The 27,715-nt window shown below is 44.7% G+C and overlaps 1 protein-coding gene across 2 annotated transcripts in view; it reads left to right on the top strand.

Moving 5' to 3' along the window:
- The first annotated feature begins 19,813 nt into the window (after nt 1–19,813).
- The window catches only part of LOC112239970 (TSC22 domain family, member 1), a 68,487-nt gene continuing 60,585 nt past the window's right edge, over nt 19,814–27,715 (top strand). Inside the window, exons 1-2 of one of the 2 annotated variants that reach the window (XM_042319740.1) lie at nt 19,814–20,003; nt 20,529–23,184. In XM_042319740.1, the coding sequence (XP_042175674.1) occupies nt 20,552–23,184 (2,633 nt within the window). In that variant the 5' untranslated portion in view covers nt 19,814–20,003; nt 20,529–20,551. Of the gene's footprint in view, nt 23,185–27,715 lie in introns of both variants that reach the window. The other variant, XM_024408350.2, reaches the window with a different exon arrangement.

Genomic DNA, 27,715 nt, shown 5'->3' with positions numbered 1-27,715 from the left:
TCCCGCCTGTCCAGAGCTGCTAGAGTCTCCCGCCTGTCCAGAGCTGATAGAGTCTCCCGCCTGTCCAGAGCTGCTAGAGTCTCCCGCCTGTCCAGAGCTGCTAGAGTCTCCCGCCAGTCTGCAAGGAGCCGCCAAAGCCGCCAGTCTGCAAGGAGCCGCCAGAGCCACCAGTCTGCAAGGAGCCGCCAGAGCCGCCAGTCTGCAAGGAGCCGTCAGAGCCGCCAGTCTGCAAGGAGCCGCCAGAGCCGCCAGTTTGCAAGGAGTCGCCAGAGCCACCAGTCTGCAAGGAGCCGCCAGAGCCGCCAGTCAGCCAGGATCCGCCAGAGCCGACCATCCGGCCAGGATCCGCCAGAGCCGCCATTCAGCCAGGATCCGCCAGAGCCGTCAGTTAGCCAGGAGCTGCCAGAGCCGTCAGTCAGCCTGAGCTACCTCTCAGTCCTGAGCTACCCCTCAGTCCTGAGCTACCCCTCAGTCTGGAGCTGCCCATCAGTCCGGAGGAGTTTGTTTAGTGGAGTGGGGCCCTTTAGTAGGGTTGCCAGTCCTAGGTTGGCGGCGAGGGTCGCCGTCCCTAGGAGGCCACAAAAACGGACTAAGACTATGGTGGAGTGGGGTCCACGTCCCGCGCCAGAGCCACCACCGTGGACAGACTCCCACCCTGACCCTCCCCTATGGATTTAGGTGTGCGGCCGGGAGTCCGCACCTTTGGGGGGTATTATTTTGGTTAGGTCAGGGTGTGACATGGGGGATTTATCAAATCAAATCAAATGTATTTATATAGCCCTTCATACATCAGCTGATATCTCAAAGTGCTGTACAGAAACCCAGCCTAAAACCCCAAACAGCAAGCAATGCAGGTGTAGAAGCACGGTGGCTAGGAAAAACTCCCTAGAAAGGCCAAAACCTAGGAAGAAACCTAGAGAGGAACCAGGCTATGTGGGGTGGCCAGTCCTCTTCTGGCTGTGCCGGGTGGAGATTATAACAGAACATGGCCAAGATGTTCAAATGTTCAGAAATGACCAGCATGGTCGTATAATAATAAGGCAGAACAGTTGAAACTGGAGCAGCAGCACGGTCAGATGGACTGGGGACAGCAAGGAGTCATCATGTCAGGTAGTCCTGGGGCATGGTCCTAGTGCTCAGGTCCTCCAAGAGAGAGAAAGAATGAGAGAAGGAGAGAATTAGAGAACGCACACTTAGATTCACACAGGACACCGAATAGGACAGGAGAAGTACTCCAGATATAACAAACTGACCCTAGCCCCCCGACACAAACTACTACAGCATAATTACTGGAGGCTGAGACAGGAGGGGTCAGGAGACACTGTGGCCCCATCCGAGGACACCCCCGGACAGGGCCAAACAGGAAGGATATAACCCCACCCACTTTGCCAAAGCACAGCCCCCACACCACTAGAGGGATATCTTCAACCACCAACTTACTATCCTGAGACAAGGCTGAGTATAGCCCACAAAGATCTCCGCCATGGCACAACCCAAGGGGGGGCGCCAACCCAGACAGGATGACCACATCAGTGAATCAACCCACTCAGGTGACGCACCCCTTCCAGGGACGGCATGAGAGAGCCCCAGTAAGCCAGTGACCCAGCCCCTGTAATAGGGTTAGAGGCAGAGAATCCCAGTGGAAAGAGGGGAACCGGCCAGGCAGAGACAGCAAGGGCGGTTCGTTGCTCCAGAGCCTTTCCGTTGACCTTCCCACTCCTGGGCCAGACTACACTCAATCATATGACCCACTGAAGAGATGAGTCTTCAGTAAAGACTTAAAGGTTGAGACCGAGTTTGCGTCTCTGACATGGGTAGGCAGACCGTTCCATAAAAATGGAGCTCTATAGGAGAAAGCCCTGCCTCCAGCTGTTTGCTTAGAAATTCTAGGGACAATTAGGAGGCCTGCGTCTTGTGACCGTAGCGTACGTGTAGGTATGTACGGCAGGACCAAATCAGAGAGATAGGTAGGAGCAAGCCCATGTAATGCTTTGTAGGTTAGCAGTAAAACCTTGAAATCAGCCCTTGCTTTGACAGGAAGCCAGTGTAGAGAGGCTAGCACTGGAGTAATATGATCAAATTTTTTGGTTCTAGTCCGGATTCTAGCAGCCGTATTTAGCACCAACTGAAGTTTATTTAGTGCTTTATCCGGGTAGCCGGAAAGTAGAGCATTGCAGTAGTCTAACCTAGAAGTGACAAAAGCATGGATTAATTTTTCTGCATAATTTTTGGACAGAAAGTTTCTGATTTTTGCAATGTTACGTAGATGGAAAAAAGCTGTCCTTGAAATGGTCTTGATATGTTCTTCAAAAGAGAGATCAGGGTCCAGAGTAACGCCGAGGTCCTTCACAGTTTTATTTGAGACGACTGTACAACCATTAAGATTAATTGTCAGATTCAACAGAAGATCTCTTTGTTTCTTGGGACCTAGAACAAGCATCTCTGTTTTGTCCGAGTTTAAAAGTAGAACGTTTGCAGCCATCCACTTCCTTATGTCTGAAACACATGCTTCTAGCAAGGGTAATTTTGGGGCTTCACCATGTTTCATTGAAATGTACAGCTGTGTGTCATCCGCATAGCAGTGAAAGTTAACATTATGTTTTCGAATAACATCCCCAAGAGGTAAAATATATAGTGAAAACAATAGTGGTCCTAAAACAGAACCTTGAGGAACACCGAAATTTACAGTTGATTTGTCAGAGGACAAACCATTCACAGAGACAAACTGATATCTTTCTGACAGATAAGATCTAAACCAGGCCAGAACCTGTCCGTGTAGACCAATTTGGGTTTCCAATCTCTCCAAAAGAATGTGGTGATCGATGGTATCAAAAGCAGCACTAAGGTCTAGGAGCACAAGGACAGATGCAGAGCCTCGGTCCGATGCCATTAAAATGTCATTTACCACCTTCACAAGTGCCGTCTCAGTGCTATGATGGGGTCAAAAACCAGACTGAAGCATTTCGTATACATTGTTTGTCTTCAGGAAGGCAGTGAGTTGCTGCGCAACAGCCTTTTCTAAAATTTTTGAGAGGAATGGAAGATTCGATATAGGCCGATAGTTTTTTATATTTTCTGGGTCAAGGTTTGGCTGTTTTAAGAGAGGCTTTATTACTGCCACTTTTAGTGAGTTTGGTACACATCCGGTGGATAGAGAGCCGTTTATTATGTTCAACATAGGAGGGCCAAGCACAGGAAGCAGCTCTTTCAGTAGTTTAGTTGGAATAGGGTCCATTATGCAGCTTGAAGGTTGAGAGGCCATGATTATTTTCATCATTGTGTCAAGAGAAATAGTACTAAAACACTTGAGCGTCTCTCTTGATCCTAGGTCCTGGCAGAGTTGTGCAGACTCAGGACAACTGAGCTTTGAAGGAATACGCAGATTTATAGAGGAGTCCGTAATTTGCTTTCTAATAATTGTAATCTTTTCCTCAAAGAAGTTCATGAATTTATCACTGCTAAAGTGAAAGTCATCCTCTCTTGGGGAATGCTGCTTTTTAGTTAGCTTTGCGACAGTATCAAAAAGGAATTTCGGATTGTTCTTATTTTCCTCAATTAAGTTAGAGAAATAGGATGATCGAGCAGCAGTAAGGGCTCTTCGGTACTGCACGGTACTGTCTTTCCAAGCTAGTCGGAAGACTTCCAGTTTGATGTGGCGCCATTTCCTTTCCAATTTTCTGGAAGCTTGCTTCAGAGCTCGGGTATTTTCTGTGTACCAGGGAGCTAGTTTCTTATGAGAAATGTTTTTAGTTTTTAGGGGTGCAACTGCATCTAGGGTATCGCGCAAGGTTAAATTGAGTTCCTCAGTTAGGTGGTTAACTGATTTTTGTCCTCTGGCGTCCTTGGGTAGACAGAGTGAATCTGGAAGGACATCAAGGAATCTTTGTGTTGTCTGTGAATTTATAGCACAACTTTTGATGTACCTTGGTTGGGGTCTGAGCAGATTATTTGTTGCAATTGCAAACGTAATAAAATGGTGGTCTGATAGTCCAGGATTATGAGGAAAAACATTGAGATCCACAACATTTATTCCATGGGACAAAACTAGGTCCAGCGTATGACTGTGACAGTGAGTGGGTCCAGAGACATGTTGGACAAAACCCACCGAGTCGATGATGGCTCCGAAAGCCTTTTGGAGTGGGTCTGTGGACTTTTCCATGTGAATATTAAAGTCACCAAAGATTAGCATATTATCTGCTATGACTACAAGGTCTGATAGGAATTCAGGGAACTCAGTGAGGAACGCTGTATATGGCCCAGGAGGCCTGTAAACAGTAGCTATAAAAAGTGATTGAGTAGGCTGCATAGATTTCATGACTAGAAGCTCAAAAGACTGCTATCGTAAATGTTAGCAACACCTCCGCCTTTGCGGGATGCACGGGGGATATGGTCACTAGTGTAGCCAGGAGGTGAGGCCTCATTTAACACAGTAAATTCATCAGGCTTAAGCCATGTTTCAGTCAGGCCAATCACATCAAGATTATGATCAGTGATTAGTTCATTGACTATAATTGCCTTTGAAGTAAGGGATCTAACATTAAGTAGCCCTATTTTGAGATGTGAGATATCATGGTCTCTTTCAATAATGACAGGAATGGAGGTGGTCTTTATCCTAGTGAGATTGCTAAGGCGAACACCGCCATGTTTAGTTTTGCCCAACCTAGGTCGAGGCACAGACACGGTCTCAATGGTGATAGCTGAGCTGACTACACTGACTGTGCTAGTGGCAGACTCCACTATGCTGGCAGGCTGGCTAACAGCCTGCTGCCTGGCCTGCACCCTATTTCATTGTGGAGCTAGAGGAGTTAGAGCCCTGTCTATGTTGGTAGATAAGACGAGAGCACCGCTCCAGCTAGGATGGAGTCCGTCACTCCTCAGCAGGTCAGGCTTGGTCCTGTTTGTGGGTGAGTCCCAGAAAGAGGGCCAATTATCTACAAATTCTATCTTTTGGGAGGGGCAGAAAACAGTTTTCAACCAGCGATTGAGTTGTGAGACTCTGCTGTAGAGCTCATCACTCCCCCTAACTGGGAGGGGGCCAGAGACAATTACTCGATGCCGACACATTTTTCTAGCTGATTTACACGCAGAAGCTATGTTGCGCTTGGTGATCTCTGACTGTTTCATCCTAACATCGTTGGTGCCGACGTGGATAACAATATTCTCTATACTCTCTACACTCACCAGTTTTAGCTTTAGCCAGCACCATCTTCAGATTAGCCTTAACGTCGGTAGCCCTGCCCCCTGGTAAACAGTGTATGATCGCTGGATGATTCGTTTTAAGTCTAATACTGCGGGTAATGGAGTCGCCAATGACTAGAGTTTTCAATTTGTCAGAGCTAATGGTGGGAAGCTTCGGCGTCTCAGACCTCGTAACGAGAGGAGTAGAGACCAGAGAAGACTCGGCCTCTGACTCCGACTCGCTGCTTAATGGGGAAAACCGGTTTGAATGTTTCTGTCGGCTGAATGAGCGACACCGGTTGAGCGTTCCTACAGCATTTCCTTCCAGAAACCGTGAGAAAGTTGTCCGGCTGCGGGGACTGTGCCAGGGGATTTATACTACTATCTGTACTTACTGGTGGCACAGACGCTGTTTCATCCTTTCCTACACTGAAATTACCCTTGCCTAACGATTGCGTCTGAAGCTGGGCTTGTAGCACAGCTATCCTCGCCGTAAGGCGAGTACAGCGACTGCAATTAGAAGGCATCATGTTAATGTTACTACTTAGCTTCGGCTGTTGGAGGTCCTGACGAATCGTGTCCAGATAAAGCGTCCGGAGTGAAAAAGTTGAGGAAAAAAAAAAAAAAAAATATATATATATAATTCATTAAAAAGTAAAAACCGTAAAGATGTCAGGTAGCAAAACAGGTTGTCAACAAAACGCACAGCAACTCGAAAACAAGTCTGCAAGTTGTGACCGGAAATGACCATTTATGTGTTTCGACTAGTCTAGGTGTTTATGTAAGTCTATGGTTGCCTAGATTGGTTCTCAATTAGAGGCAGGTGTTTATCGTTGTCTCTGATTGGGAACCATATTTAGACAGCCATGTTCTTTGGGTATTTTGTGGGTGATTGTTTCCTGTGTCAGTGTTTGTGCCACACGGGACTGTTTCGTTGCCAGTTCACTGTATTATTTTGTATTTGTGTTTATGTTTAGTTTTTGTTATTAAATAACATGGACACCTACAACCTTGCATATTGGTCCGATCCTTGCCACACCTCCTCTTCAGAGGAAGAAATCTGTCGTGACATGTTTGATAAGCGGATTAGCAAAATAAATATTTCCCGTATTATCGACATATGGTCCCCACTTATTGGCCACCTTACTATTTTGTTCAAAAAAGAGACACCAACCTTGTATCCTAAGTGTTTACTAGATACAGTGCCTTGCAAAAGTATTCATCCCCCTTGGCGTCTTTCCTATTTTGTTGCATTACAACCTGTAATTTAAATAGATTTTAATTTGGATTTCATGTAATGGACATACAAAAAAATAGTCCAAATTGGTGAAGTGAAATCCAAAAAATAATTAAAAAAAATAAAAATGGAAAAGTGGTGTGTGCATATGTATTCATCCTCTTTGCTATGAAGCCCCTAAATAAGATCTGGTGCAACCAATTACCTTCAGAAGTCACATAATTAGTTAAATAAAGTCCACCGGTGTGCAATCTAAGTGTCACATGATCTGTCACATGATCTCAGTATATATACACACCTGTTCTGAAAGGCCCCTGAGTCTGCAACAACACTAAGCAAGGGGCACCACTAAACAAGCGGCACCATGAAGACCAAGGAGCTCTCCAAACAGGTCAAGGACACAGTTGTGGAGAAGTAAGGATCGGGGTTGGGTTATAAAAAAATATCAAACTTTGAACATCCCACGGAGCACCATTAAATCCATTATTAAAAAATGGAAAGAATATGGCACCACAACAAACCTGCCAAGAGAGGGCCGCCACCAAGACTCACAGACCAGGCAATGAGGACATTAATCAGAGAGGCTACAAAGACACCAAAGATAACCCTGAAGGAGCTGCAAAGCTCCACAGCGGAGATTGGAGTATCTGTCCATAGGACCACTTTAAGCCGTACACTCCACAGAGCTGGGCTTTACGGAAGAGTGGCCAGAAAAAAGCCATTGCTTAAAGAAAAAAATAAGCAAACACATTTGGTGTACACCAAAAGGCTTGTGGGAGACTCCCCAAAAATATGGAAGAAGGTGCTCTGGTCAGATGAGACTAAAATTGAACTTTTTGGCCAAAAAGGAAAACACTATGTCTGGCGCAAACCCAACACCTCTCATCACCCTGAGAACACCATCCCCACAGTGAAGCATGGTGGTGGCAGCACCATGCTGTGGGGATGTTTTTCATCAGCGGGGACTGGGAAACTGGTCAGAATTGAAGGAATGATGGATGGTGCTAAATACAGGGATATTCTTGAGGGAAACCTGTTTCAGTCTTCCAGAGATTTGAGACTGGGACGGAGGTTCACCTTACAGCAGGACAAAGACCCTAAGCATACAGCTGAAGCAACACTCAAGTGGTCTAAGGGGAAATGTTTAAAGGTCTTGGAATGGCCTAGTCAAAGCCCAGAATTCAATCCAATTGAGAATCTGTGGTACTACTTAAAGATTGCTGTACACCAGCGGAACCCATCCAACTGGAGCAGCTTTGCCTTAAAGAATGGGAAACTAGGCAAGTTAACTAGGCAAGTCAGTTAAGAACAAATTCTTATTTTCAATGACAGCCTAAGAACAGTGGGTTAACTTCCTTGTTCGGGGGTAGAACCACAGATTTTTACCTTGTCAGCTCGGGGATTCAATCTTGCAACCTTTCGGTTACGAGTCAAGCGCTCTATCCACTAGGCTACCTGCCGCCCCAAGAGACATACCCCAAGAGATTATAGAGACATACCCCAAGAGACTTGTAGCTATAACTGCTGCAAAAGTTGGCTCTACAAAGTATTGATTTAGGGGAGGAGTGAATAGCTATGCACACTCAAGTTTTCTGTTTGTTTTGTCTTATTTCTTGTTTGTTTCACAATAAAAAATATTTTGCATTTTCAAAGTGGTAGGCATGTTGTGTAAATCAGATGATACAAAGTCCCCAAAAATACATAAAAAAAAATCTATTTAAAATACCTAGTACAACATACACATTTTCTGGTAGGAGGACTGTCCAACAAAAATAAGCCATTGGTTCCCATTAGGAGCGAGGAAACACATACACACAGAGGGCTGAGTGGACAAAAGGCCCAGATAAAGGGCCTGGGACCGGCACAGACACTCCACCCCACATCACTGGGCATGGCCCGCTCCTCTACTGGCCCTAAGCCCCTGTTGTTTCAGTAATTCCTGCTCTGTTCACCTGTCACCAGCATGCTGCACTGAACTACATTTACATCAGCCCCTTAATGTCAAGAGCTGTGAAACACAGTATGGCCTATTGGTTTGCTTTTGAGTTAGGTTTTTATTATGTTAAACACCGCCCAATGAAATGCTGAGTCTTCACAGTGTTTGGAAAACATATAACAAGTTGCTACAATTCGAATATCCGTGACTGATTTCTATGAATTTATGTGCCAGATCACGCTCATGTGAATGCATATTGATCAATAGCGGCCATGTTGTTTTAGTTACAAGTCTGGAAAATATTGGGTTCGGAGAACTTTGTCCATAGATGCCACATATCACATTTTGTGGCAGATCGGTCATTCAGTGTCAGAAGAATAGCGTTTTAAGTGTTTTTCACAAAATTCAAAATGGCAAAAAATCCATCCATTGCATTTTCAATCGCTTTGCTATAGCGCCACCATCTGGCCAATTGTCATGGCATTGCATGAGAGGGTGTGGCCCTTGGCCCTTTTCCGTTATGCAAGTTTCACCTTACTAAGCCTTTCCATTTCATGGGAATTTGCATGTGAATGTGCCATTACGGAAGAAGAGGAATAATAATCAACGGCAATAAATACAGCTTTGCTGTTGAACCCCTAATAATAAAAGACAAGAATACAAACATAAAGTTAATGGCTCAGTAGAATAGAGTAAATATTTTGGCATAAATACACTGAACAAAAATATAAATTCAACATGTAACGTTGTAACGGAGAAGCAGGATGCAGGTGCAGTCGGTGAGTTTAATAGGAACGAACATGGGAGTGAATACAAAAACAGGAGAAGTGTCAGGCTTCCAGAGTGGCACATCGGCAGTGCTTGATGCGTCACTACAAACCCGGGTTTGATCCCAGGCTGTGTCACAGCCGGGCATGCCCAGGAGACCCATGAGGCAGCGCACAATATGCCCAGCGTCATCCGGGTTTAGGGGAGGATTTGGCCGGCTGGGACGTCCTTATCCCATGTTTTTTTGTGTGTTTTTTTTGTTGAATTTGACCCCTTTTTCTCCCCAATTTCGTGGTATCCAATTGTTTAGTAGCTACTATCTTGTCTCATCGCTACAACTCCCGTACGGGCTCGGGAGAGACAAAGGTTGAAAGTCATGCGTCCTCCGATACACAACCCAACCAAGCCGCACTGCTTCTTAACACAGCGCCATCCAACCCGGAAGCCAGCTGCACCAATATGTCGGAGGAAACACTGTGCACCTGGCAACCTTGGTTAGCGTGCACTGCACCCGGCCCGCCACAGGAGTCGCTGGTGCGCGATGAGACAAGGATTTCCCTTCTGGCCAAACCCTACCTAACCCGGACGACGCTAGGCCAATTGTGGGTCGCCCCACGGACCTCCCGGTTGCGGCCGGTTACGACAGAGCCTGGGCGCGAACCCAGAGTCTCTGGTGGCACAGAAAAAATGTACAGTTGACAGGAATATGTTAGTTAATGTAGAGAGAAACGATTAAGCATATTTTTTATCATAAAGTTAATTTACAAAAATTGCGATTTAGCAAGCTAGCTGACTACCTAACATTAGCCAGCTAGCTGGCTAGCTTTGTGGGTGTTGTGACATGAGTATTTGTAATTGTAATTTGTAAATTGTAATTCTGGACGTTTCATGTTTTAGGGACTCCTGAAACAACCAGCAAACCAGGCTGTTGTCTTGTAAAACAGTGGATGTAAAGAATCTAGCTAGCTAAAGCATTTACTGTAAATTGAATGTACAATTTTGTAAGCTTGCCTTGCTGATATTTGCCATGCAATGCAGATAGATTAAATAACAGAGCTAGCTATGTTCTTTCTTATGGTGCAGTGGAGGATAAAAAATACCTATATGCCTATGAATGTGTAGCTAGCTATCTAGCCGATCTGTGTATGGACCCAAGCGTTTGATATACATATTAGTTCAGAACTCGGCTATGAACCTCTGCTATCATAGCCAATTGTATCAACTTCAGAGCAGTCTGAATGACATTAATGATGTCTATGGAATGAGTAGAATATAATATAACTTTGTGCCAAGAATGCAAGATGTATATACATGTAGTTATTACCATGCATGAGATCCCCACATTGTAGTCCGTACATTTAATATATTCAGTGATCATGTACTCTACCGTGGCAAATAAAGGTGCAGTTTAGGTAGGAATGTCTTTGAGATAATTTTTCAGTCATATCCAATACCAGGAGTATCAATTTCCAGTCTTTGAATGATGCTGTGTCTGCATGTACGTATTACAATTATACACTTCAACAGTGTTTACCAATCTTGGTCCTGGGACATCAATGGTTACACATTGTAACCAATAGACTTGAAACAAGATTTAACTAGTTAAAGGCTGATTTGTAATTCATATAAACAGTACACTACACTTCCTATGCATCATGTAAATACTCTAAAACCGGTTAATCTCAATATCTAATGCCCTTCATCTGCATTGATCTGATAATCACAGGATAGCTTCAATGCACATCTGTTGTGCATTATAAAAGCAGAGAAAGAAAGAGGTGGTGGCGAGAAAGGTGTAAAAGACAGAAAGGGTAAGAAGTAAGAACATAGGAGCAGGGAAGGGAGCATATGATTAATGAGTGCTACCCAAATATTCTCTCAGTTCATCACAACTACATAATAGTGACTCTGGTCGGCCCGAAGGTTATCTTAAAAGCGGGTGAGGTGGTGAGGATGGGACTGGGGGTTGGCATCCTCTCACATCAAAACATATCTGCAGACGAGAGAGAGAGCATGTTTAAGCCTTGTATTAATTTTTATACTGACATTGTTAGTCATCATAATAATCAGGAGGAGAAATTCAAAACTGACCTTGGATCATTAACTCTGTGACTATTGCATCTATATCTGTATTTCAATGTAAAGACTTTCTTTCATAATACTTTCTGTTAATCTGACCAAGTGACTTCTCTCCTCTGATCATGCTGTGCACTCTATGTAGCCAGTTCAGATGTGGGAGGGGTACACCGACACAGATGATTTAACCTAGAGGATTTAGGGAGAAGAGGAGAGAAGGATGAAGTGAAGGAGAGACTGTTATTGAGATAATAAGGTTGTTAAAGTGACAGTGTTCAACAGAAATCTATGTGTGTGGCCTCACCTGGTGTCCACACCACACTAAGTGGCTGCAGAGTACTTTATGCCGAAAAACATGAACGGACACATGAGGACAAACAATATAGCGTAGTTATAGAAATAATTATGTGTTATACTATTCTCCATGGTTGGTCCTCTTGCCTATTCTTTGAAGGTGGAAGGAGCCAGTTATACACCCGAGCCTGTGTTACAGGAATTACATTCCTTTATGTTTTATTTAACCAATTCAATTAAACACTCTGCCCACTCCTAAGAATTTGTAAGACCCTTATTTGCATAAAATGGACAGAGACCAGTCTCGAAATCAATCTGTAGCGTTTATTCTCGAGAGTACTGAACACGATACAATTTACCACAGGTTATAAACTGAAAATGACGTCATTAGTTTTCGAACTGTCCCATCTCTTCTCCACTCCGGTACAATGGAAGTATAGTTCTCAAGTCTTCCCGCATCGTCACCCACCAATTTAGATAATTTATGATCGAGCCAAGGTCTTCCTGTGTAGATAATCATTCTAGCCAGTCTGACGATAAGTTCATTCATTTCTACCAAGGAACAGACAGTCATTGTTCTAATTCTTGATCATAATTACACACATTATATTCAGTACTAGGATTAAAAGAAAATTCATACATCTATACAGTAACATAATAGTATTCTGATTAGTCAGTCCTGATTGAAATGTATACATAATTAGTCATTATTGATAAAAAAATCCCTTAACAGCCTGCTTAGGTGCACAATCCATAAATCAGATTGATATATGAGTGTGTAGATGTGGGTTATAGGGTGTCCAATTGTTCTTTTTAAAAATTTTATATGGTTGATGTAAAATAGCCTGTTTTGTTTTTGTACAGACATCACACCCTTACCTAAACAGCACCCTCACCTGAGAGGTAGAAATCAAAGGGAGATAAACTGGAAATGTATAACTGCAGTTGACATAGCTAAGTAAATGGAAGTGTACTCTTACAGCAATATGAATGGCTCTTAAAATAGCCTTTGGTTGTGCACAGTGTAGTCTATGGTGTTGCCAGGGAACAGCACCCTCTTCAAAGAAGTAGGAGGTGAAGATCTCCCGCACACGGATTGTCTCTCTTGCTGCGTTGTTGGACCCCATCCTTGAAACATCCTGCAGAGCAACAAACTTCTCATCTGGCACATGGCGGCGAGCTGCAGAACCCCTCCTGGTCCTCCTGTGTATCCTCGTGAAGTTATGCAGGACACCAGTAGCCTTCACACACATTAATTCCTCCAGGAGGCAGTCCCAGATGGCCCTGGTCACCCAACCTTGCAGTGCCCTACATGTTAACTGTAGGCAATCATTTTGAAGGAATTTCCAGTTACAAGGTAACTGTAGGAATATAGAAGACAATGTAATTGTTAGACTTTTACACCACCAGGTCATTGTGGATTACTAAAGTATAATATCCCTGATAACAAATCATGGTAACATTGGATTGATAGATGCATGGGCACACATATGTGCATATGTAGCATGTGACAATAACAGGATCATATCAAGGATAGCATCACAAATGAATACATAAATACCACTTGAAGCTTGATGATGAGTTGATCATTTGAATCAGCTGTGCAGTGCTAAAGCAAAAAAAAAGTGCACCCCTGTGAGTCCCCAGGACAAGGACTGATAACCACTGCTCTTCATTGAGACCTCTTCATTTGTAGACAGGCTTTCATAGCCCTCTTTATCTGAGGACAGAAAATCTCACAAGACTTCATTCTACTCAAATTACACTGCAATGAATATTATGTTACAATTATCTCCATCATCACTTCTAGGGACAGGAACTACACAAAAGTACCAGCCCTATCCAGAATAGCCTACTCTCACTTTGACAGATGGGGCTGCTTTCCTTTCACCCTCCTCCATGGCTGTTAGCTAGCTACCTACAAATTCATTTGGAGTTTGTTTTTTACAGTGATAAATAAATCAAGATTGCTAGCTAATATGAATTTAGGTAGCTGGTGAAATTTAATTAACTTAGCTAGCTATCTATACAGAATGTGAAGTTGGCTAGACAGCTAGCTAGCCAACTAGCAAACTCATTTTGCAGCTCATTTGAGTTAGCCTGCACTGTAGCTAGTTAGCTAATAATACATAGTTTTTAAACACATTTTCTAAATGTATTTACTTACTTGAATAGGTCCTCTCAGCCATGTGGAAAGTTTGTTTCTTACCAGAGCGTTTAGAGGATATTACTTTTGAACTACAGTTGAAGTCGGAAGATTACATAGACTTAGGTTGGAGTCATTAAAACTAGTTTTTCAAACACTCCACACATTGCTTGTTAAAAAACTATAGTTTTGGCAAGTCGGTTAGGACATATACTTTGTGCATGACATAAGTAATTTTTCCAACAATTGCTTACAGACAGATTATTTCACTTAAAATTCACTGTATCACAATTCCAGTGGGTCAGAAGTTTACATACACTAAGTTGACTGTGCCTTTAAACAACTTGAAGATTCCAGAAAATGATGCCATGGCTTTAGAAGCTTCTGATAGGCTAATTGACATCATTTAAGTCAATTGGAGGTGTCCCTGTGGATGTATTTCAAGGCCTACCTTCAAACTCAGTGCCTCTTTGCTTGACATCATGGGAAAATCAAAAGAAATCAGCCAAGACCTTAGAAAACAAATGGTGGACCGCCACAAGTCTGGTTCATACTTGGGAGCAATTTCCAAACGCCTGAAGGTACCACGTTCATATGTACAAACAATAGTATGCAAGTATAAACACCATGAGATCACGCAGCCATCATACCGCTCAGGAAGGAGATGCGTTCTATTCCTAGAGAGGAACGTACTTTGGTGCGAAAAGGGCCAATCAATCCCAGAACAACAGCAAAGGACCTTGTGAAGATGCTGGAGGAAACCGGTACAAAATTATCTATATCCAAGAAGTTACAGGTCTGTGAGAGCCAGAAATCTTGCTTGTTTGTAGGTGACCAAATACTTATTTTCCACCATAATTTGCAAATAAATTTGTAAAAAATCCTACAATGTGATTTTCAGGATTTTTCCCCCACATTTTGTCTGTCATAGTTTAAGTGTACCTATGATGAAAATTACAGGCCTCTCTCGTCGTTTTAAGTGGGAGAACATGCACAATTGGTGGCTGGCTAAATATTTTTTTGCCCCACTGTATATGTTTACATCACATACACTATCAATCATTTTACACCACTTATATATTTTTGAACAAAAATAGAAATGCAACATGCAACAATTTCAAAGATTTTGCTAAGTTACGGTTCATATAAGGAAATCAGTCAATTTAAATAAAAACATTTTGGACCTAATATATGGATTTCACATGACTGGGCAGGGGCGCAGCCATGGGTGGGCCTGGTAGAGCATAGGCTCACCCATTTGGGAGCCAGGCCGACCCACTGGGGAGCCAGGCACAGAAGCCCCCCCCCCCCGATGATCCCGCAGGTGAAAAAGCTGGATGTGGAGGTCCTGGGCAAGTCGTGGTCACACACGGTCTGCGGTTGTGAGGCAGGTTGGACGTACTGCCAAATTCTCTAAAATGACATTGGAGGTGGCTTATGGTAGAGAAATGAACATTAAATTCTCTGCCAACACCTCTTGTGGACATTCCTGCAGTCAGCATTGCAATTGCATGCTCCCTCAAAACTTTAGAAATCTGTGGCATTGTGTTGTGTGACAAACTGCACATTTTAGAGTGGCCTTTTATTGTCCCCAGCACAAGTTGCACCTGTATAATGATCATGCTGTTTAATCAGCGTGTTGATATGCCACACCTGTCAGGTGGATGAATTATGTTGAAAAAGGCCAAAACGCTCACTAACAGGGATGTAAACACATTTCTGCACACAATTTGAGAGAAATAGTATTTTTGTGCATATGGAACATTTATTGGATCTTTTATTTCAGGTCATGAAACATGGGACCAGCACTTTACATGTTGCGTTTATATTTTTGTTCAGTGTAGATAATGACTGTTAGTACTTGGTGGCCAATAGCAACACCCCAAAATAAAAGGCTTTAGATATGCCAGGTGCACCTGCAACCACAACAATTCAATAACACTTGACATAAGATCTTCCCTAAGCATTACAGGGATAAGGCTCTGAATATATACAGCAACATCTCCCGCGTAAGCATTTCTATCTCTTCTATAGATGTTATGTCCTTGTATTGCTACTGCTGTATCATCAAATAAATTATCTAAGTGAGTCTCAGAAATGTATAATATATGAATGTTATCTGATGTTAGCAAGTTATTGATTTCATGAACCTTATTTCTAAGACTACATATATTGTCATAGCGGATGTAAGCAATGTCCCCACACGCTCTGGCAGGTAAGTTCTTTCCTCTTCTGGCGCACAGCTTCTGAGTCGCCCTCGTTGAGGAAGATATACATTCCTCTCAAGTTCTTGGCTCTTTCCAGAACAGCTACCTTGTCCTTGAACCTCAAGAACTTGACCACTATCGGCCTGGGACTGTTACCTGGGCCAGTGGTGGGTTTAACAGTCATGTTGGCATGCTCCATCTCAATCTGCTGTCCCTCTTCAGTTTCTCCGAGATAATTTCCCTCACTTTGGCCTCAGACTCCGTCCAGGTTTCAAGTGGAGATTTTGCAATTCTGTCCACAACCATGTTGTTCTGCCTTCAAATCAAATCAAATTGTATTGGTCACATACACATGGTCAGCAGATGTTATTGAGAGTGTAGTGAAATGATTTTGCTTCTAGTTCCGACAGTGCAGTAATATCTAACAAGTAACCTAACAATTCCACAACAACTACCTAATACACACAAACCTAAGTAAAGGGATGGAATAAGAATATATACATATAAATAAATATATGGATGAGCGATGACCGAGCAGCATAGGCAAGATGCAATAGATGGTATAAAAATACAGTATATACATATGGGATGAGTAATGCAATATATGTAAACATTATTCAAGTGGCATTATTAAAATGACTAGTGATCTATTTATTAAAGTGGCCAATGATTTCAAGTCTGTATGTAGGCAGCAGCCTCTCTTTGTTAGTAACTGCTGTTTACCAGTCTGATGGCCTTGAGATAGAAGCTATTTTTCAGTCTCTCTGTCCCAGCTTTGATGCACCTGTACTGACCTCGTCTTCTGGATGGTAGCGTAGTGAACAGACAGTTGCTCGTGTGGTCTTTTTGGCCTTCATGTGACAACGGGTGCTGTAGGTGTCCTGGAGGGCAGATAGTTTTCCCCCGGTGATGCGTTGTGCAGACTGCACCACCCTCTGGAGAGCCCTGCGGTTGTGGGTGGTGCATTTGCCGTACCAGGCAGTGATACAGCCCGACAGGATGTTCTCAATTGTGCATCTGTAAAAGTCTGTGAGGGTTTAAGGTGACAAGCCAAATTTCTTCAGCCTCCTGAGGTTGAAGAGGCGCTGCTGCGCCTTCTGCACCACTCTGTCTGTGTGGGTGGACCATTTCAGTTTGTCCGTGATGTGTACGCCGAGGAACTTGAAAATATCCACCTTCTCCACTGCTGTCCCGTCGATGTGGATGGGGGGGGTGCTCCCTCTACTGTTTCCTGAAGTCCACGACCATCTCCTTTGGTGAGATTTTATTTTCCTGACACCCCACTTTGAGTGCCCTCACCTCCTCCCTCGTCGTTGTTGGTGATCAAGCCTACTACTGTTGTGTCATCTGCCAACTTGATGATTGAGTTGGAGATGTGCATGGCCACGCAGTCATGGGTGAAAAGGGAGTACAGGAGGGGGCTGATTATCCCTCGGGATAATCAGATTTCTCTGCCATTGTTATCATGGATTCACATACAGAACTGACATCCTCTCTCAATGACTTACAGATTGCTGTCATCTTGCCTTTTCACGTTTAAACTTCTTGAACTGATCCTGGGAGAACTGAGAGGTCCTGGACCTCTGTTCAGGTTGTCCATTCTTGTAATAGTTGACTCCCAACAGTATTTGGACAAAACACTTGAAGCTATTTTCTTGTTGTTGTAACAACTGCTTGTAGAACTATTTTTGTTTGTTTAAAAGATAATTCACCTGTGATAGAGACACCATTGTCCTCAACGGTACTCCCGCTGGCTTTGGTCTTTGTCATAGTAGCAACTTAAGTTACGCTGTTACTTCTCACAGTTCCAGGCGGGACAGGTCGCAGGGAAGATTGAAAACAACAACAACAAACAGCAGGGATCTAGACAGCCACAAGCTCGGGACAATCCGTGGTCCTAGCCACAATGGCTAACTGCGTTCAAGCCCTCATGAAAGCCCTGCTAGCTTGATAGGCTGCTAGCTAGCAGCTAGGTAAGCTGTTACAACAAACAGCTCCTCAGACCTGGCCTTGGTCAGCAGGATCACTGGACAGACAGTAGTGGTCACAGCAACTGATGCCAACTGCAGCGTGGGATCCAAATTCAAAAGGTAGTTAGCTAGTACCCAAACTTTTTCAATAGACTTTCAAAACTTTCCAAAACTACAAACTTTCCAAAACAACTAACCCAGCTCTCCCTCATTGAGAGTTCAAGAGGAAGTGACGAGCGCCGCTGAAACTGAAGACGAGGAGGGAAAGATTTTTTTTGTCATTCCCATCAAAGAAATTAGTGTTTACAAAATGACAGTCGTGCCGGGTGTATAAATTGAGCATTATTGTTAGGGCAGGACAATAGTGCTCAGTGTGTTTTGTTGTGGAGTGCCAGAGTGATTTAAAGCTGCTGACTGTACCAGACGCTTACATTGCGCTCGCCTCTCGCTGGCTCTCTCTCCCTCCGTCATTTGTATGGATGAGCACAATCTGTCTGCCTGCACGGTCTGGTCACAGCCTGCTGCTGCCTGCCAGTCACCCACAATGGGCACATGCTCTCATTCGCTCTCTCTCAATTCAATCGTCTATTGCTCCCTCTCTGTACTGTCTATCTCCCCCATAGCCCCTCTCTCTGATTCTTTCTATTTCATTCACTTACTTAATCTTCCTCTGTCCTCTCCACAAACACATCTCTCTCTCTCTTCCTAACTCCTCTCATACAGCGTCCCACCTGAGTGTAACAGTCCTGAGGGCCTCCTGGTGTTTTAATTAACTATCTGGTGGCTGTGACTGAGCAAATGACTCAGGGATGGGAGGAGGTGAGAGGAAGGTAGAGGAAATAGTATGAGAGGAGAAGAGAGAATAGGAGAGAGGAGTATGTCATGACAACGATAGTCAGAGAAGTTGGCCAAACAAAGCACATTCAGATGGTACCAGACTATCTGCTGTTATTCACTAAGACATTCACAACAACAGGTGGGTCTGGCAGCCAACAGTGATAAAACAGAAGGCACCAGAATACAGGGAGGTGGAGGTACACGCACACATCCAGAACAGACTTCGTGGCAACGGGAGGGGTTACTGACCTGGAGTACCCACCACAATAAACACACTCTCACAATACATGCATGTAGAATAATCGTCAGTGCAGTGAACACGTCTGGCCGGCTCCATTCTGTCTGCAGAATATTCTGTCTGCATGCCTTTTGTTTCACAGTAAAAACACACAACTGATCTTGTTGTTTGTGTTGTTAAAGTTTTGTTCAGACCAAAACATTTTCTTTTGTTGTTTTTGTTAGAAGTTAAAGGTAAAACAGAACTCTGAGGCCCTACGAAAACAACATAACAATATGGCTGATGGAATATAATTTTTTTTTAGTGATTTATCGCACCATGTTGATACTCTTGTCTACTGTTTATGAAAATAATGTGATTGGCATTATGACACCCATAACACATTTCCCTATCCATCTCTCATAAGCCTATTTAAAATCATGACAAGCTGCAAGCATTTATGATTTTATCCAGTTGGGTTGCACAAGGGTAAAGGAATGGGAATATTCTGTAAGAGTCGTTTTGTCCCACCGTCTCGGTCGCTTGGTATTTTCCGAAACATGATCTAGGCCTACTGAAACTATTTTTTGTCCGTTGCCTGCCTCTCCCCTGTTGTTCTCTCAGCCTCTTCTCTCCAGACTGCTTTTTGTCTGACTCGTCTGGGCATCAATAGAGCATGCGTGGTCGCCATGTTAGCAAGTTCTCTCCTCCCCTGTCGTCACTAGTTACCACAGCCACACATTCATAAACCCCGCCCATTTCTGTCAATTATTTTCATATTTTAAACCTAACCTCAACCGTAACTACACTGCTAATATTATGCCTAACCCTAACCTTATCTCAAGACCAAAAAGCATTTTTGTTTTCACGAATTCTTACGATATAGACAATTTTCATTCTGTGGCTGTGGTAACTAGTGGAAACCCTCCTCCCATCGGTCTCGTCACACTTCAACGGTTCGAGCCACAGTGCAAGAACAAGAAGGCGGACTGGCTGTGAATAGCTTTTGGAAGAGGGAGTGATACAGCAAACATTGGACTAGCTAACGTTAGCTATAACAAAGACTTTTCAGAATGGATTAATCCGTTTTGCGAGAGAATTAAGTGGATATATTCTCCTAAGGACAACCTTATATCGGTAAAGGATTGCTTGGTTTCATTTTTTTGCTTCTGAGAAATTCAATAATGCAACTCACCACAGTGTGTGGATAGTGATGGAGCTAACGTTGCACTTCTGTATCAGCTCTCGCTTTGGATGCTTACTGCTTACTCGGTTTGTGTTATAACAATTGATCAATTAGAACAATTTACCTATTGAGATAATATAGTACAACGACGAAATGCTGGCTTGTATGTGAGAACATATGCGTCTGTAACTGGCTAGCAAGCCCATACGCTTGTTAGACTAGCTAACAAGCTAGTTAGCTTGTTAGCATTTCGGCTCGTCAACTGATTGTCAAACGCGAGCATTTTCCGTCACGAGGGAAGACGTTTAGAAATCCCAAAAAGCTAAATGTTTGAACCTTGTCTTTAAAACATATTTATTTATTGTCGGTTGATATTAAGTTATTGTTAAATATCAGTTTTTGTCAAAACGGCTGCCCTAACGAAGTGTAACGTTATCCCCTGGAATCTTTCAAAATGCACCATCCTCATTCTGCAGGAGACTCTGGCAGCGTCAGAAAGATGGCGCACCCGGCGAATTTTCCTAGAAGGGGTAATGTTGGCAACATTAACACCGGCGCCGGGAGTGTTCCCACGTCAACACCGACTAGTTCAGCTGTTAGCAAATGCCACGTTCCCACTGAAGACTACCAATCGCCCCTATTGATGCAGTCTCAACCTCCTATTGGATCATCCTCCCCTGGGCCTCAGCACCCTCCCCACAGCCTTAATCTGCACTCCCAGCCACAGCCCCAGGCTCTCTCCTCTGGGTCTCAGATGATGATGAAGAAGAAGAGTGGCTTCCAGATCACCAGCGTGACTCCAGCACAGATCTCTGTGAGCACCAACAACAGCATAGCGGAGGACACAGAGAGCTATGATGATCTGGATGAGTCTCATACAGAGGATCTGTCCTCTTCAGAGATCCTGGATGTCTCCCTCTCCAGGGCCAATGACATGGCTGGGGGCGCAAGGAGCTCCTCAGAGGAGACGCTGAATAACTTTCATGAGGCGGACACCCCCGGGGCTATCTCCCCCAACCAGCCCCCCCACTCCTTGCCCCAGGGTCCCCAGCACGGAGGGATGGTGAACGGAAATGTGCACCACTACCATCACCAGAGGCAACATAATCACCCTCAGCAGGCCCTGGCTCAGCCTCCTTCCTCTGACCCCCACTTTACTCCCACCTCTGGAGGGGCTGGGGGTGCCCTAAAGATGCCTTCTACCATGGAGGTACCTCTGGAGAATGTTTCAGTGGGTTCTGCCAGTGTTGCTACTCAGCCTTTAGCAGCTGTCTCTCTCCCTGGAATGCACAGCTCTGCTGCAGTAGCTACTGTTAGCATAGCTAATCCCCTGACCAGCAATGTTTGTAATGTGAATATGTACAGCTCTTCCAATGTATCTGTGATGGGAGGTGTTAGCACCAGCGCTAGCAGCAGTGGTGGTGGCGTCCCCCCTAGTGTGATGAGTTGCGGTGGGAGGGTTGGAGGTTTGATGGGGAGTAACTTTGGCAACCCCAATGTCAATCTGATCCAACACCAAAGCTCTGGAACTGTGAACTCGAGCATCACTATGATTTCTGCTGCTGCCAGTGGCTCTGTGGTGTTGGGGCCCTCCAGTGGCACACAGGGTGGAGGAGCTGTCGTACTTCAGCCAGGGATGAGCTCCTCAGGCATGGCTCTAGCCTCAGTCCCCTCCTCCCAGCCACCCCCAACCCCAGCTCCTGCCACCACTAGCTCCCGTTTCAGAGTGGTCAAGCTTGACTCCAGCTCAGAGCCATTTAAAAAGGGCAGATGGACATGTGCTGAGTACTATGACAAGGAGACCCCAGCTTCGGCCCCTGCCCCCTTGTCCTCTGAGGCTACTGCCCCTAGTGGTCGGGTTGTGGACAGCATGCGGCCGTGTGGGCCTGACTGTGTGAAAGTGGGGTCGGAGAGGGAGAACACCAGTGGGAGTTCAGTGAGCAGCACAGTCAGCACACTGAGTCACTACACAGAGAGTGTGGGAAGTGGAGATGCTGGAGGCCCCCCATTACTCCAGCCCCAGCATCACTACCAGGACTACTCCAACCCCCCTCCGTCCTTCCAGACCTCCCGCCCAGGTTTCCCCATGGTGGTGTCCCAGTCTCACCTGCTGCCCACCGTGGCTCCCTCAGTCCCTGCCAGCGTTCACCAGCCTGCCCCCATCAACATGGTGGGCCTCCAGACCACCATAGGCCACCAAACCACTCCTATGCCCCAGCAGCCGCTCACCTACGCCCAGGCAGCCTCCATCCCGGCTCCTGGCTCAGCTCAGAGCCTAGTGGGGGTGCTCCAGAAGCAGATGGGCTATGCTCTTACACAGCAGCCTTCTGCGACTCCCCAGGTAGCCCCGGTGCACAGGCTGAGCCAGGGAGGGGGCATGCCTCCAGACTACCCCCAGCCCAAGGCAGGCTTACCCCAACCTGCTGTCCCACAGGCCCTGCCTGGATCCGGGCAGATGATGGGAGTCTCGCAGCAGCAGGTGGTTGGCTCCATGCCCCAGCTCCAACCCCAGGGTCTCGTCCAACAGCAGCCCCAGCAGACCTCAATCCAGGCCTCTGTTGCAGGAGGAGGGTTAATGCCTCAGATGGGCCCAGGAGGAGTGACTGGGTTTGGGCAGCAGCCACAAGGACACTCTCTCCCCCTGGACCAGCAACAACAGCAGTCATTCCCAAGCAAAGCCCAAGGACTTGCCACCCAGCTGTCTAACACTGCCCTCCCTAACCAGGGCTGTCTAGTCTCCAATGTGCTTCCTCCTAACCCACAGAGTGACTCCCAGCTCCAAAATGGCAGTGGCCTGGCCCAGTCTCACCCCCAGGTGCAGCCATCCAGGGTCAGCATGCCCCAGGACTTCAGCAGTGCCCAGGCCCACACCCAGGCTGTGGCTTCCCAAGCCAGTGCCCTATACGCCAGCCTGCCCTCCTTCACCACCACCCAGCTGGAGGATGCCCAGCGCCTGCTCTTCCAGGACCAGTCTGCCCTGCTGGCCCAGACCATGGCCAAGCTGGCTGGGGAGGGTGGCACTGCGGCAGGCACAGGCCTGGGGACTGAAAGTAACGCAGCCACCGCCACGGCCGTCGGTGCCTTAACCTCCTCTGCCGGACTCTTCAAAGCCGTGGATGGAGACGATGATGGGTGAGTCCCAAATCAGTGCCTTTATATGTTTTTGATCGATTGATTGATATTGGGGTATAACAGTGACAGTATCTCCTACACTAGAAGGCCAACTGATAGACACATCACTAAAGAGATTGTCCCATGTTGTCTCTTTACCTTCAGCATGTTGCTTTTAACATTCCTTCCATAATGTTGTATCTGATGTGCTGAATGACATTTAGACCATTAATTGTTTAGTCAGCATTTGCCTTAAAACACAGTGTCCTGGACATGACCTTGCATGCAGGGGGAGTTCTTCCTAGTGGAGTGATGCAGCCGGCTGAGTGCCTGGTGGTGGTTAGGAATTGTTTGGATTGGGTGAATCCAGGTCGCCACGGCAGCACTGTGTGTGGGTGAGTGGGATGCCAGACAGTGTGTATGTGAGATGGCAGACACAACCATGTGTGCGCTCTCACTGTCTGAGAGCGCTCTATGCTACTCCTTAGACACTAGACAGGGCAGTGCTCAGCTGGAAGTGACATTTTGTATACTTTAGACTGCAGTGACTCTGCATTTTAAAACACAGACTAGGGATTTTGCTTGATGTTTAAACTACAAATCGGTTTTCTGTTTAAAAAAAATCCACTTCAAAGCAGAATAATGGTCCTATTAGGTATGTGCGACCGCTATGGCTGGGCAGTCATAGGCCATAGCTGAGGCACTTTCAAGGGTTTATTTGTCCATAAGGGTACACTACTTATTTTTTAAATGCCGACACAAAACCTTGTCTGGAGATAGTTTTGAAGCGCAACTGAATGGGCATTTTACCTGTCTGTTAACGAATGCCGCTTCTGAAGCGGGACTAACGTCCATCGCTAGGGGGGACAGAATTTTCCATCAAATGATCTAGACCTGCTTGCGCTTGCTACTACCACCTGCATGCAGAGCAGACCACTCTATCCTAAAAAAGTACTAGCTTATAAAAAGTACATCTTAACATAATCACTAGTTAACTACACATGGTTGATATTACTAGTTTATATAGCTTGTTCTGCGTTGCATACAATCGATGCGTTGCCTGTTAATTTATCATTGAATCATAGCCTACTTTGCCAAACGGGTGATTTAACAAGAGCATTCACGAAAAAAGAACTGTCGTTGCACCAATGTGTACCTAACCATAAACATCAACACATTTCTTCAAATCAATACAGTAGTATATATTTTTAAACCTGCATATTTAGTTAATATTGCCTGCTAACATGATTTTCTTTTAACTAGGGAAATTGTGTCACTTCTCTTGCTTTCTGTGCAACAGAGTCAGGGTATATGCAGCAATTTGGGCCGTCTGGCTCGTTGCAAACTGTGTGAAGACTATTTATTCCTAACAAAGACAGCCAACTTCGCCAAACGGGATGATTTAACAAAAGCGCATTTGCGAAAAAAGCACAATCGTTGCACGAATGTACCTAACCATAAACATCAATGCCTTTCTTAAATTCAATACCCAGAAGTATATTTTATTAAACCTGCCTATTTAGTTAAAAGAAATCCAGGTTAGCAGGCAATATTAAACTAGGAAAATTGTGTCACTTGCTTTCATTGCACGCAGAGTTAGGGTATATGCAACAGTTTGGGTCGCCTGGATCGTTGAGAACTAATTTGCCCGAATTTTACATAATTATGACATAACATTGAAGGTTGTGCAATGTAACAGGAATATTTAGACTTATGGATGCCACCCGTTAGATAAAATACGGAACGGTTCCGTATTTCATTGAAAGAATAAAAGTTTTGTTTTCGAAATGATAGTATCCGGATTTGCCCATATTAATGACCTAAGGCTCGTGTTTCTGTGTGTTATTATGTTTAAGTATATGATTTGATATTTGATAGAGCAGTCTGACTGAGCGGTGGTAGGCAGCAGCAGGCTCGTAAGCATTCATTCAAACAGCACTTTCATGCGTTTGCCAGCAGCTCTTCGCTGCGCTTCAATCATTGAGCTGTTTATGACTTCAAGCCTTTCAACTCCCGAGCTAGTTAGCGGTGTGCACGCTAATATCGTTTCAATCGGTGATGTCACTCGCTCTGAGACCTTGAAGTGGTTGTTCCCCTTGCTCTGCAAGGGCCGCGGCTTTTGTGGAGCGATGGGTAACGATTCTTTGTGGGTAACTTTTGTCGATGTGTTCCTTGTTCGAGGCCAGGTAGGGGTGAGGAGAGGGATGGAAGCCATACTGTTACACTGGCAATACTAAAGTGCCTATAACAACATCCAATAGTCAAAGGTATATGAAATACAAATTGTATAGAGAGAAATAGTCCTATAATTCCTATAACTACAACCTAAACATCTTACCCGGGAATATTGAAGACTCATGTTAAGAGGAACCACCAGCTTTTAAATGTTCTCATGGTTTGAGCAAGGAGCTTAAACGTTAGCTTTTTTTACATGGCACATATTGCATTTTTACTTTCTTCTCCAACACTTTGTTTTTGCCTTATTTAAACCAAATTGAATGTGTTTGTTTACTTATTTGGGGCTAAATTTATTTTATTGCTGTATTATGTTAAACTAAAAGTGTTAATTCAGTATTGTTGTAATTGTCATTATTACAAATAAATAAAAATGTAAAAAAGCGTCCGATTTAATCGGTATCGGCTTTTTTGGGTCCTCCAATAATCGGTATCGGCATTTTCTTTGGGGCCCTCCAATAATCGGTAGTGGGTTTTTTTTTTTTGGGGGGGGTCCTCCAATAATCGGTAGAGGCTTTTTTGGGGGCCCTCCAATAATCGGCAGCGGCTTATTTTTGGGTCCTCCAATAATCGGCAGCGGCTTTTTGGGGCGGGTGGGGGGCTCCAATAATCGGTATCGGCTGATTTTGGGTCCTCCAATAATCTGCAGCGGCTTTTTTTTGGGGTCCTCTAATAATCGGTAGCGTTTTTTTTGGGGGGTCCTCCAATAATCGGTATCGGCGTTGAAAATTCATAATTGGTTGACCTCTAGTGTACACACACACTGCCCAAGTCATGTCAGCTTTTGACAGACAGACATCACAGACCGATTGATCCATCCCTGTCTGCTGCGCAGAGCAGTGTTTCTACTTCTACCATATTGTTTTCACCTTTTCTGATCTGTGCAGATTAGCAGGGGGGAAATAGAGGGTGGATTGCCCTACACACTCTCAGCACTTTCTTATTCTACTGGAAAGGGGGTTTAGTGCCCATACACATGTATTGATCAGACACCGGCCTAGAGGTGGGATAATGCAGGTGGATGCAGCATTACTATAGAACACTTATGTTATGCTGAAGAATAAACGGTTCAATTGTTGAGATGGATGTAACACTTTGGCAGTGCTATGAATGGGAGGGAAAGCCAATGGAATTTCAATCTTTTAATAATATGTTTAGAAATCAGTATTTGAGGTTAGTGGGGAAGGAATTTTAAATGCTTGCCGTTGCAGCAGAAAGTTAACCGCGTTTAGGTTACTAACCTCTTTTGTCTAGAATTTATGTGATGGTGTTGGAATATGGTGCCACCATATGATCTTAAATCCTACGTGTAGAGCATGTTTTAGACAAAGTGTAGTGAACCAGGGATATGGCTCAACAAGAACTCATTTTGTTTCTCATTTTGAATATTCTACAGCCAGCTAGACGTGTTCATATGGCGGTCTTTGCCCCTTGGAAACCCCTGGGCCACGGCTCACCTCCACAGCCGTAGCGATATTGGAGCTGAGGGATGGCTACTGTTGTCACATGATGGTGTACTCTGAGGAATGTATAATCTAGGAGGGTAATGTGGATTACAGTCTTCTCACAACCCAAAGCCCTTCACAAATGAGCAGATCATCTTGGTGAATTAGCCTCCTAGTCAGCAGTTTACCTTTTTGTATGAAGAACTTTACATTGACTTGTATTGAGTTGAGCCTTAGTCACCAAAGGATAATCTTTGGTTGCAACCCCTATAAGTACCCACTGCACTCCCTTGCCAATAATTCTCCTTGTTTTTTTTTTGTTTGTTTTTTTCACAGCCCTAACTCTGTTGGACACTGATAAAAACCTCTCACAGTGAATTGTAATGTTGTTACAATGTTGTTACAATAGAAATGGGTTCTATTTGTGACACTCGATGCGCTGCAAGTCCGGCCTCCCATCTCCTCATTGGTTTTTAAGGTCATATACCCACAGGCCAGCTCCTCATTGGTGTTTAGGAGAATATACCCGCGTGGGTGATTGAAAGATGAACTGACGTCCACACTCCAGTCGGTTGTAGTAATGCACCGTAAAGTTGGTTGCCAACTGCCATGTAAAGTCCAAAGAAGTAAAAAAAGAAGCCTGAGGAAGGAAGAGATGATGAGAGGGGAATTCGGTTTACCGTTGAATGTGTGGATTAATTGGGCTCCCGAGTGGTGCAGCTGTCTCAGTGCATGAGGCGTCACTGCAGTCCCTGGTTCGACTACAGGCTGCATCACATCTGGCCGTGATTGGGAGTCCCATAGGGCAGCGCACAATTGGTCCAGTGTCGTCCGGGTTTAGCAGGGGTAAGCCGTCATTGTAAATTAGAATT

This window comes from Oncorhynchus tshawytscha, linkage group LG03 (assembly GCF_018296145.1).
Source record: "Oncorhynchus tshawytscha isolate Ot180627B linkage group LG03, Otsh_v2.0, whole genome shotgun sequence".
In the NCBI taxonomy this organism is placed as follows: domain Eukaryota; kingdom Metazoa; phylum Chordata; class Actinopteri; order Salmoniformes; family Salmonidae; genus Oncorhynchus; species Oncorhynchus tshawytscha.
Note: the sequence above shows the minus strand (reverse complement) of the source record. Positions and strands in the feature narration are given on the sequence as shown.